This window comes from Vidua macroura, chromosome 3 (genome assembly GCF_024509145.1).
Source record: "Vidua macroura isolate BioBank_ID:100142 chromosome 3, ASM2450914v1, whole genome shotgun sequence".
Lineage (NCBI taxonomy): Eukaryota > Metazoa > Chordata > Aves > Passeriformes > Viduidae > Vidua > Vidua macroura.
Window position 1 is genome coordinate 35,051,883 of NC_071573.1, and position 12,684 is coordinate 35,064,566.

A 12,684-nucleotide genomic window follows, 5' to 3' on the forward strand; every position below is an offset into this window, starting at 1 on the left:
GTGTAATGATTATTCTCAGCTCTTTGCTCCCACACATGTGTGGAAATTTGCCACTGCTAAGTATAAATGACCACAGCTCTGCCAACATGATCACGGATATGGCTCACATTAAATTAACTTTCCTGAGAACCCAAAAAACAATTAAACCACACTAAAGACATGTACAATCGGGAGAGAAAAATGCAGAGATGTTCTCAATGCTGAATTATTTCACTGGCCATTTCCAAAAATATGCCAATATTCCCAAGAATACAGAATTGGTTTTGTTTGAAAAGAACCTATATTTCTGCATGTATTCTTTTATATTTATAGGCCAATGAATATAGATAAAGTACATCATCCTAACCTTACAGATATTTATGTCACACAATATGTAATAAAAAAAAAAGACTAAATTTTCAACAATCAAATTGAGCTAAGTAGTAGTAGCTTATTTTCCACATTATTTTCTCATTTTATTACATTAATGCTTTTATCATCAACACTGAGGCAGGCCCTTGGTCAAAAAGCAGATTCCTTCTCTCAATATCCAGAGATTCCAAGGAGATACAGAAAGTTAGAAATACTGAATCTTTCCATCCTCCAGCACTGCACATGTGCTTCTGGCTGGCACAGTGACCCTGGAGCATTCAGGACTTGCACACCAACACTCAAGAGCCATAGCACACCGAGACAAAGGCTGATCTCACCTCCAAATCCATCAGGCACGTAAGTTTTAAGCACAATGTTGCAGAAAACCGTTGGAAGAGAAAGGGGTTTGTTGCCCTCATTCCGGAGGGAAATGTGTCTGTAACCTGCTTGCAGCCCATCCAGAGGCAGGATCCTCTGACCAATCAGCTTATTATTGTCATCATACACTGCTATTCTCAGGACAGCAAGGTCAGGGAGGATAACCTGGAAAGCCACAAAACACAGACATTTAATGGCACTGACACAGCAGCTCCCTCCCCGCCTCCCGTGTGTGAACTCTGGATGCCAGAAACTATCAGCACTGTAAGATCAGGTTATTCCCTGCAAACCCCAGTTTTCAAAATTAAATCTTTCATAGAAAAGCTTTTTTTCACCCTAAATAACGGGTAGATTTCAGGTTATGTAAATCCTGCAGCTCACAGTTACACCAGCTAAATATTTTGTGTATTTATTTTTCATTACTGAAGACTGGTGGCAGTGATAAGAAGGCAAGTAAATACTGCATGAGAAATGACAGATACAGCAGCAATCAAAGGGCAGGTAGTGCTGGATCAGGAGGAATTATGACAGAAAGATGGGATTTGGAATGCATCCAAAAGGGCCAGGAGAGTGCAAGCACAGGCTGCTGGGGATGTCTGAGCTGCTGAAATGCTGTGCTGCCAGCAGAGGTGGGTGTGCTGCACTCAGGACGTGGGGGTTCAAGGCACACATGGGAACAGGGATACTGCAGCCTCCTGCACCTGTCAGTCCCCAGCTGGGCTGACCAGGACAGGAACAAAGAGATCCCCTGCCCTCCCTGCAGCAGAAGTGCTGCCTCTGTGCCTGCAGCAGTGAGTAGGAGGCAGACTAACAGAGGTGCAGCTCCTCTGCCAGCCCACCCCTACCACACACTGGGAAAGACTTCCCACTCCTTCCCTACCTGGTGCTACTCACCATCTCCTGTGGGACAAAAGTAAACTGTAAACTGTGTCTGCCTTCTCCCTCAGACCTTGCCCCTGCCACTTCCGTTCTCAGTCTTGAGGAGCACAAAATAAAGGCTGCTTTTGGTCTCTGAACCCATGTGAGCAGTTCATAGACATCCTGCTCTACTCAACTACAGTTTAGCACTCCCAGCACAGGTCACCACCAGCACCTACTCCCTCCTCCCCTTACATAACAGAGGGACAACACAGAACCCAGGTTAGAGCGACTGAAACTTTATTTTAATTAAAATAAATATGAGAAAACATGACAGAAGAACAATCAAACACAGTACCTGAGAACAACTGTGTAGGGTTAAGCATCAGCCTGAGAAGAACACTGCAACCCAAGCAGGGCAGGTAAGATCTCTCCCCTACAGGTTACAGATCAGCACATCTTCCATTACATGATGATCTTTGACACAGATTTGCCAGGGACCAGAAGTGGGGACTGAGTTTATTGTTCCCTCTGCATTAATCAGTTCAGTGGTATCCTGCTAGACACTTCCACCCTCTCATGATGTTTTAGCACTGTGCACCCCGTGCTTTCAGTATCTCCAGCTGGAGGAATCCTTCCTGCTGTGTTCCTGCCACCCACCTGCTTGATCTTCAGGGTATGCTGATTACAGTGCTAAGCTATGATAAGGCCTGACGTGAAGAAAAACAATCTCTTGGCTGACCTACAAGCTCAAGAGAGCATGTGTTCATGGGATTGCTCACTGGAGAGTAGTAATGAAAAATATTGGCCTCAGCCTCTGTACCCATGTCCCAACACACAGGCTGCACAGGGGTGCACCCTTGAATGTATGGCCCTTTTGATATAAGAAATCAGACAGCAGCAGATGCAGGTCATATGGCCAGCAAGCCATGGGCAGCCAAATTGCTTGTACATAAGCATCTTCCCTGTGCCTCCTCACACACAGAGAACAGCACCTGAAGTCACATTCGTTCCAGAATGTGAGCTCAGAAAAAACTCTTGCATCAACTAAATTTCTCTTAAAAACTGGCTATGCTGTTAAGAAGGCAGATTAAGTGTGTAATATACCCAAGTGTGATGAGTTATCACCACTCAGAAAAATGTCTGAAATTTGGACTAGAAGTCTGGACTTTGGAATAAAAGAGCAACAATTCTGCATGACAACAAAACAGGTGTAAGCAAAACAGATGTTATCCAAGACAGCACTGTAACACATGTAGTCTGGATGAAACTCCAGGCAACAGAAGAAAAATAAAATAAATATATATATATATGTGTGTGTGTATCACATATATATAAAGACTGAGAGACAAAAACTGAACACGGACAAATGGTCTCTCTCTTTAAATCCCCCATGCCAAGAAAAAAAGGGTTGTTTTTTCTTTCAGTATTGGAAAAAAAAAAAAAAAAAGAAGAAGGTACATGATGCACATGGACTACTGAAGGAGGGAGCTGGCAACACGCCTGAGGAACACAGCACCCTTCCAACTTTTCCATGTAATGACATTGACCTTAGCTTTGGATGCAGCATCTCACCTGCCCTCTGGGCTGAAGGAACAGTGCAAGATAGCAGCCACTGCCAGGGCAGGGAAGAAGAAATCTCCAGGGAATGATGGTGTCCACCAGCGGGGCTCATTCTGAGCAGACTGCATACCTTGAACACAGGCATGGTCACAGAGGAGGTGGCTACCTCCAAGTGGGAGGAGGAAGCAAAAGGGAGGAAAAAGCCAAATGGAAACAAAAACAACAAAAAAAAATCATGTGATAGCTACAAAGGTTATCTGTTAGAAAAATAAAACCAAAGCAAAATTAAGAAAAAAACAGAACCAAAACAAACCAAAACCAAGCAACCTCTTGAAAGCTGACTTCAGCTTTCCATTGTTTACGGCAGTAAACAGGGGCCCTACAAACCCTTTTCCATGGAGCAGCACTCATCCATGTGAGCAGGCAGGCTGAAGCAGGGAGGGCTGGCTCAGGAGGGCAGGGTAGCTCACGGGCACGAGCAAAGCACAGGCTATGCTCTGCAGAGATGCCACATCCTACCTTCCTGAAGACAAAGGACTCCTCGTTGTACACAGGGTTCAGGCCGTTGTTCATCACCATGCGTGTACGGAACTCCTTGCGGATCGTGTCCGTGGGCAGCCCGTACATGTCCACCTCCACGTAGGTCCCAATCTTCTTGTCTGACAAGAACTGCCCAGATATCACCTGCAACACAGCAACAGAGCAAAGAAAAGCAGTGTAGAGGAAGGATATTGGAAATGGTGGTTATTTCTTACTGAAAAATGGTTTATAGCTGACAGATGCATTTAGCTCCTTGTGTGCAAACAGTGTATTTCAAACTGCACCTCTTTGGAAAAGCTTCTATGATCAGATGTAGAAATACAACCTTCATCTGAAGTGGTATTACCAGCCAGTGTCTCACAGATGTATTCACTGTACGAAAACACTGAATGGAACGACCAGATCTGGCACTGCTATTCCACAACTTCTAACACTCTGTTCAGAGGCACTTTTTTCTATGATACATCTTGATCACAAGAGGTAAAGGAAACTATTGTCTACTTTCACTTAGGTGAAGGTTTGAAACTAATCATGCGCCAGTCTGACTCCATATTAAGTGTCTGGAAAGTGCAGGATGCTTAAAAAGTGAAAAAACTAAAAACCCACACGATTCCTCAGTATCATTAGAGATATGAAGATTTGTTGCCATTTCACTCCAAGTCAAGATTAATCTAGCCACAGCAGGTGATTACTCCAGGGAAAATTTTTATTTCACTAAGATGATCTATTACTTAAAAGTACAGCTAATGTTTTCATTACTACAATCAAGGAGGGAAGAAAAAAACTGAAACATGATTTCACAGACCTAAGCTCATTTCAAATCCTGTTGTTTCCATGACCTAACATCCTTCTGGGGAGCACTCTGGATAACAGATCTGAAAAGTTATGTGGCTGAGGACTATCATTGCTGGATTTTGCTCCACTCAACTCCTTAATTACAAAATTTTTATGTAATTTTCTACTAGTTTTAGTCATAAAAGAAAAGTAAATGTCAAAATACATGGCCTAGGAACCATCTGACCCCACTTCCTTCTTGGAAGGAAAGTGCTTTGATTACCATTTAAGAAAAACTTAAATAAAACATGCTTATTCTACTAGAGGTACAAATAGAACTTAGTTCAACATCTAGAATGCATGAGGAATGCTTGGCCAGCAAGGGTGTGAAATTTAAATGCAGCCCATGGAAAATGCTAAATGAAAGCTGAAGCCTTTTGCTCACCAAACAGGTTTTACAATCATCAGCCTCTCACAGAACTTGGTACCTAACCATGCTGTAGAACTACAACAGGAGTTTTATGGACTTCGTTACTCATGGATAACTCCAAAGTAAGGGCCTGCCTCACACCAACCATTTTTCTCCATTCATTTTGAAAATATCCTGTCTGTGTGTGCCTAGACTCCTCCCTGCTCCATGGTGAAGAGTGATGCTGTGCAATATCATACTGTGCATGGGAAGGAACGTCACTCCTTTATCCATTTGTGTGGGCCCACGTATTTCAAAAACACCACCAAGGTTGTCAGAACACCACCATGTGCAATAACGCATCATTTCCAATTCTATCATATTGCACTCAGATCAAGGAAACAAAGGCATCTTAGCCAGCAACATTAAAAAAAAAAAAAAGGAAACAATTTGCTGAAGTCTATCCAGTCCAAGCACATTTAGTGCATATATCCAATTTCTGGTGATTTTAAATGTGCTTTTGGATGTGATGCCAGCTGTCTGTTGCTGTTTTACCTGTACAGAACACGTTGCAGCAATAACACCATCTACAGGAGTTTCAGAGAACGGGTCAAACGTCCTGTCTGGCCGTCGCATGAAATCTGGCTTTAGTAGATACCTTATTTCAAGGGAAAAAAAAAAGAGAAAATTATTCTTGATTAGAAATTAAAATTGTATTAAATACATATGAAATGGATGTTCTGCATTTAAACAATGAGCTGTCCTACAGCAGTGTAAAATACAGACTCATCCAAGTGTGAGGAAGTAAAAGAAAGTATTACTGTTGTCTGGAACACAGATAAACACTAATTTTCAATTTGAATTACCAGCTACTGAGAGATGAAATCAATCTGGGATTTTAAGATAAAAATAAATGTAATATAATCAAGGACATTTCAAAACAACTGAATAATACAGTTTAAAAATACAGGCAGTTACCATGTAATAAAACACAGATGCTCTCATTTGTTTTAATACTTTAACACTTTGGAAAAGCACAGAGGGATTTTTCAATTTTATTTTTCCAGATGAAGCAGTTCCTTACCGTTCCAGACTTATACACTAAATTTCAGCTTGAAGCTGTTTTTTTTTCATTGTGGTTATGAAACCTTGGGGGAAACAACTGATAATGTCAGTGCTGACAGATTGTTAATTATAGCAGCATGAAAGGTACCACCACAGTAACACTCACAATACCTCCCTGAGGACCTCACACTGCATCAACATATCAATGAAGCCAATTTGTGCTCTGGTGCACCAAAACCCAAGGATTTTGCCATCAAAATGAAACAGCAGTTGATCACTGCAGAAAGGCTGCACATTACAGACATTCTCTTCCACTGATGGAAGAAAATGTGGAACTAGAAAAATCTTGCTAATTCTACAACCCTGACAGAAAAAGCTGCTAGAAAATGAATTTTTATCCACCCTTAGTCTCTCTAGTCAATCACTGGTACACAATATGATAAAGGCCTAGACAGAATTCAGAGGTTAAAAAATGTTAGAAAAATTCCAGTGGAAAGAATTTCAATGTTTTTACCCATTTTAAAATAAAATGGTTTCTGTTTGGAAGTAATATTACTTCTTTGTCTTCTATTAAAAATGTTTTTCTTCCATTAGAAAATGGATTTCTTAATATTTTGTTAATTTAAAGCAGGTTGGGGCAGAAGGGAACTAACTATCCTTAGCCTCTGTTTTCAGCCTGCTGAAATAAAAAATGCTGAAATGATCTTGTTTCATCAGTATGAAAGCTGCAAATCTAAGAAAAGAGGAGTACAGGCAGGAGGAAGTGCTCAGTTTTTCATTTCCCTCCTGTGACTGAAACACTACCATATTTACAATGCATATCAAAACATTACCATGCATTCCCACTACATTATTATCAAAACACCGAAGTAAGAATCCAGGAATTTAGTCCTGCAGAGAATTTGGCAAAAGTAAGCAGGTACTCTTTTACTAAGCTGGTGAGTCCAACAGGAAAGGAACCAAAAGAAAGCTTTGGTTTCTTTGGTTTCTCTGCCATAAGAAAGCTTTGGTTTTCTTCTATTCTTGTTGTTTTGATTGAAATTGCAGAGAGTGCACCTTTGTCAAAGCCAAGAGCCTCTTCTAGAGTGCTCACAACTGTATTAAAGGCGTGGAACAGCCAAGTACTGTGTGCCCATTCTGCAAGTGAGCAATTTTACTAAGCTCCATCTACTCAGACTTTCTGAGTAAGATCTGCAGTAGTAAAAGAGTAGTTCCTTCCCAGGAAGAGTTTGCAGATTCTGACATGTTTCTGGACTGTCATTTCCTGTGATTCATTAAACTTCTCCTTTTCTCCTGGTGCTAATGATCAGTCTATTCTATTAAGGTCTATGCTCAGCATTTGAGAAAAATCTATCAGCATCCCTTGAACATCCTTTGTCATGCAAAAATCACAAGCAAGAACATTAAAAATAATGTTCCTATGTATTCAGATTCCACTTGTCCAAGTAAATTTGGCAATTCTGTGAACTGTGCAATTCCATTCTGAAGCATATCTTCAAAGAAAGGCTGAGAACAGAAGGTGGAGATGTATTTGAATAACTGTGGACAGTATTCATGATCTTCATAATATGAACACAATGCGTTTTGGATCTCATTTAAAAACTGGGCAAAATTAAAAGCATATTTATTAGAACATCTCCTTTTGGGGGATAATTCTCCCTGAACTCTGCTGATTTCTACTCTTCACCTAGCATCCCATTTTCCTTTTGTAACACATAATTAACAGTGACAAAATCTTATTAAAACCTTAGTAAAGGACTCTGATACACAGTGACAACAGTTTAAATCATATCACTCACCCACATGATCCATTGTACTCAAATTTTCCTTGATTCAATTGCATTGCTAAATCTGCCAAGAGAGAAAATTTACTAACTTTCCTGCTGAATAATGCAGATCATGAACTAGATCAGAAAATAAGACTTTTTCCAGAATAATAGGTTTAAACAAAAGATAAATTTAATGCATAAAAACCCCACATCTAAGAAGTAAAAGGAAGCAACAGGAAAACTTCATATTTTTTCACGGGAGTAACAGCTTTACCAAGTACGCTGAAGTCCATGCTGTGCTTAGGAAAAAGTCTTTCCCTGAATTCAAACACACTTGGCTGGCAGGGAAGTAGCAACTGTGGACATGTCAAGTGCCTGGGATGGGATTTCAATCATCTAACTTCTGGTATCTACAGTGCAGATGTCCACATTTTTGCAGATCACTTTGAATAACAGAGGGATGCAGGAGCTTTAACAGTGCAAATAACCTGAGAATAAAAAATATACTAGAGGAAACATCCTTGAAGAATGTATTCCATCACAATGGCAACCACCTCTGATGAAGCTGTCTGTAGCCTGATATCTCAAAGAAGGTGAGGTGCATATTCCACTGGTTTTCTGTGAACTTAGTTGAATAAAATACCACACCAAGAAACCACAAAGATCACAGCAGCATTGCTTAGCTTCAACATTTAAAAGCAAGTTTCAACATTTAAAAGCATGTGAGTTTTAGTAAGTGCACTGTTAGAGCACTTATATGGGAAGACATATCAGAAACATGTAACAACCTCCCTCTCATCCAACCCTCTCCCAAACTTTGTGAAAAATGACATATTTTCCTTCAGCTTTCTATTTACACAAGAATATAATTTCCTGGTTTAGCAACAAAACAGGTATTTCTCTTGCCCAACTGACTGTACCTTCAAAGGAAACAAAATCTATTCTGCTGGTGCTCTATATACAAAATGCAAGATTGTCATTTGCCCATACCAGTTATTACTGGAGTTACTGGGCAGCTATAACTTTTATTTCCTCAACCATCTTCATCTTGACAGCACAGCTGGATCACAGAAGAGGAACACAGGAAAGTTGCTCACTTCCACTTAGACAACTACTACTCTTAAATGTGGAATATGAAGGGGTTGGGAATGACATGCAGTGCACAGAGGTAGTGCTGGGAGCAGAGTGAGGCTTGCATTTCTGCTCCAGCCTCCCTGGCATGTCCAGTGGAGTGCTCTACAAGCAGCATATTCCAGTGTATCCCTTCTCCTGCTTCCTCAGCTGGTGAACCTGGGGCACAGCTTTGCAGGACAGAACTCAGAGGATGACCAAGAAGAGTGGGATGACCAAGTATCTGCACAGCTTTGCAGGACAGAACTCAGGGGATGACCAAGTACCACAGTACTGCAGTACCACTACTGTACCAAAGACACTGTTCAGGGAGGGGGAAGTGAGCACAAAAGCACTGCCACAGCCAGAAACAGGCAATGGGAAATGGGTCTGTTATATATATGACTGAAGATATACCTAGATGAATTAAAAACCTCAATCAAAACAACAAAAAGCCTGCCCTGCTATACTCACACCTTCAGTGAACAGGAACAGTACATCTCCTCTCAGATCACCCTGTGGAGAGGCATTTCCATTCCCTGACATCATTCTCTCAGCTTGGATCTCAGACCTGAGCACATGACTCCTAACACTTCACAACAACTGGCCTAGAAATGCATTTGTCACACAGTCATGACTTTTTACCATCTTTATCTGTGCACTCCATCTTTGCTCTGCAGACATGCACCCAACTGTGCCAGAGCTGTGTTTTGTGCAAGCACTGATTTCCCTGTAATTAACACTTTTTATAAATAAAAACCATTTCTGTAGGAAGATGCAGTACGCCATTATTTTTCCATAAAAGGGGACTGAATTTTCCTTCTGTGCGTGGCTGTTTTTATTGCTCCTTTTCTTACGCTCCCGTGATTCCACCCCGCTGTATTATTTAGCCATATGTCTGTTTCCTCCAGAAATGCCAGAAGCAAATCCATGGCATCTGTCTGAGAGTTACTGCCCAAGCCATTCTTTGGGATTGAGGTTCACTGGTCGTTGCTGCCTACCTGGGGTCTGATAGTTCAGTGAGACCATCTGGCAGCCAGCGTTCCAGAAAATTTGAGGCATGTAATTACTGGAATCCACACGGCCTCCCTTTGGGTATATCCGACTCATTTGTCGCTTATTGTAACTAGAGAATTCATCAAGGAAAATCAAACAAAACCATCATAGAAATGTAGAGGCATGGCCTGGTATCTTCACCATTTCAACATCAAAACACTCCTCTTCTGTTAATCTCACTATTTCTCCTTCCGTGAGGTACTTCCCTTTCTCCTTTGTAGACATGCAACACTAAACCTAGAAAGGTGCACTGCTTTATTTTAGGACTGGTAGAAAAGTGGGATGAGGAGGTGAAAGGATACTTCACAAACTCAATGGCATGAGTCTTCAAATACCCTAGTCCAACTGATTCGTTGAAAGAGGACATGTTATGGTGAATGTTACGTTCTAGAAAGAAAAGAGAAAACATTTTAAAACACTTCTGTAATGACAAATCACAACTCAAAACCATGCACTATAACACCAGGACACAGCAGGTTTTGGTCTCTTTCCCCACTATCTATTACTCATAGAATCAAATTATAGTGATAAGAAATTTCATAGAATCAAATTACAGCGATGAGAAATTTCATAGAATCAAATTACAGCGATGAGAAATTTCATAGTATTTCTGACTCGCTTCTCTGTTTCCCTCCTTGGGAAATCAACAACATTTTCCTTTTTTGTTTAGGACATTGTTACTCAGAGCCTGAGTTGTGTGGTAGGTAAGGCAAACATGATAAATTGTCTGATGTGCAGTATCAGCTCACTGCTGCCCACTGTGACAGCTGTGCTCACCTTGCTGCAGAGAGAGATGAATTTAAAAAAAGCATTTCAGTTGGAAAGGCCCGAGGAAGAGAACCAACCTCAACAGCTTCATATTCTCCCAGTAATTTAGTGACTCCGTGTGGATGACTAATGGAATAACATGCTAACTTCACATTCAAGGAAACAGGTCCACAAACATACTGATGATGGTCATTAAACTATAAAAGTATTACACCTTTATTTCTAAATTCAGGAAATGTAGAGATTAAAAAAAACTACCTAGGTTAAGCAAATACTTGTATTTCATTCAACCTTTAATGTTACCTTCTGCTACATCGAAACCTTGAAATTTTACAGGTTGAGCATAGTTGACCATTGTTGATAAATATGGATGTATATTGGTTGTGGCACCTACATATTTGTAAGATGCCATCCATGCTTGTTCATCTTCCACAGTTACTAAACCCTGGAAACACATTAAAAAGAACAATCACCATTTCTGTGTGCAAACACTGCTGCTGGGTTTTTCAAAGGTGGGACAAAATTATAGCCAAATCTGCAGAAGGTCAAAGACAGTGCAAATTAATACAAGAAAAGTGAAAGTTTAGTGTCAGAAGTTAAAATTTGTTTTCTTGCTGATATAAGACTCTCAGTGTTACAGGATGCATGCAAGAGGGCTGATGATAGAGAAGCTCCTAAGCAGTGGGTAAATATTACATGAAGTTAGTAGGATAACACTGGGATAAAAGATAAATATTCCAACAGCCTGAACAATGCTGGGAGATAATGATCCATCTTTGTCAAATAAATTCCAAGAACTCTGATTTAATATGCATTTTCTGATAGAAACTGTGTATACTTGGCACTCAGTAGAACTTCCTCACCATCAAAATACAAATGGGTTCCACTATTAATCTTTCTTAACAGAAGCAAACAAAAATGTAGGAATCACACCCTTCACCGGACAAAAAGACGTCACAAAACTGACAAGAGACACAGTACCAAGTTCATATTCTTATCCACTTCAACTGATAAAAACCTGAATCCATCACCTATACAAATATGCACTTTATTTATAACTGAACTTAGAGTTTTCTACAAGTATCTCATCTGCTAGAAACCCACATCAGGAAGCACTTCTGAATTGGCTCTACCTGTCCAATATTTGCCTTTCCCTAAACCAGTTTAAAACACATTCTTTTTACTGAAATGAAAAAAGAAAAAAATTAAATCTCTGTCAGTCTAAGAAATCTCTGCAAATTCATCATGTTTTTCCCATACATGCATTTTTGGTTGTTCTCCTACCAAAAAATCTGTCTGTAGGCTGACAGTGACCTTCTGCTGGGAAGTACAAAGTGTATTCAAACATTCAGACTGCAGCTTGTGTTTGTCAGAAGTTCTCCCTCATCACTGACTCAGGAAATACTCAGGAAGAGGAAGCACTACCAAGTCCTTTCTGGGCTTGGAGGAAAATGCAGTTCACAGAACCTACACTACTGCAACTCATTTACTCCCTGAGGTGGGAGAGAAAGGAAAAGTGAACCCACTTACCAGAATTATGGCACCTCTGCCTGCCAGGCAGTGCAGAGACATCTCAAAGAATGAAAACCATGTGAACTGGAACCATTTGTGCCTTGGTATCAGATGATTATAGTCACACAAGGAACACAATTTTCTGACTGCATAGAATGACTGAGTTAGCAGAATGAGTCCAGGTACAGATTGTTGTATGTGCATTTTGGACTGAATTAAACTTCCAGCAGACCGTGAAATCAAACTGACACCATATTTTAATGCTGATCATCAGGGCTCAACCCAACTGCTTTTCAGAAATGTGCACATTGAGGTTTCACAGATCTGATCCCAAGATATGCCAACAGCACATCCCTGTGTTAGTAGAAAACAGGTTTGTTTGGTTTTGGGTTTTTTGTTTGTTTGTTTGTTTGTTTGGGTTTTTGTTTGTTTGTTTGTTTGTTTGTTTTGCTGGTTGTTTTGTTTTGTTTTGTTTTGTTACTAGGTCAATAGCTGTTAAGAGAGCTTAGGTCAAATTCAGGCAAAATTTAC

General features: G+C 40.4%; 1 protein-coding gene across 3 annotated transcripts in view; it reads right to left on the reverse strand.

Moving 5' to 3' along the window:
• PLCB4 (phospholipase C beta 4) overlaps positions 1-12,684 on the reverse strand; it is a 166,336-nt gene that overhangs the window by 33,921 nt on the left and 119,731 nt on the right. For all 3 annotated transcript variants that reach the window (XM_053972206.1, XM_053972205.1, XM_053972203.1), the window contains 7 exons: positions 10,945-11,086; positions 10,176-10,260; positions 9,819-9,943; positions 7,738-7,789; positions 5,429-5,531; positions 3,670-3,834; positions 690-894 (listed from right to left, as the gene is read on the reverse strand). In XM_053972206.1, coding sequence (XP_053828181.1) covers positions 690-894; positions 3,670-3,834; positions 5,429-5,531; positions 7,738-7,789; positions 9,819-9,943; positions 10,176-10,260; positions 10,945-11,086 — 877 coding nt within the window. The remainder of the gene's footprint in view (positions 1-689; positions 895-3,669; positions 3,835-5,428; positions 5,532-7,737; positions 7,790-9,818; positions 9,944-10,175; positions 10,261-10,944; positions 11,087-12,684) is intronic.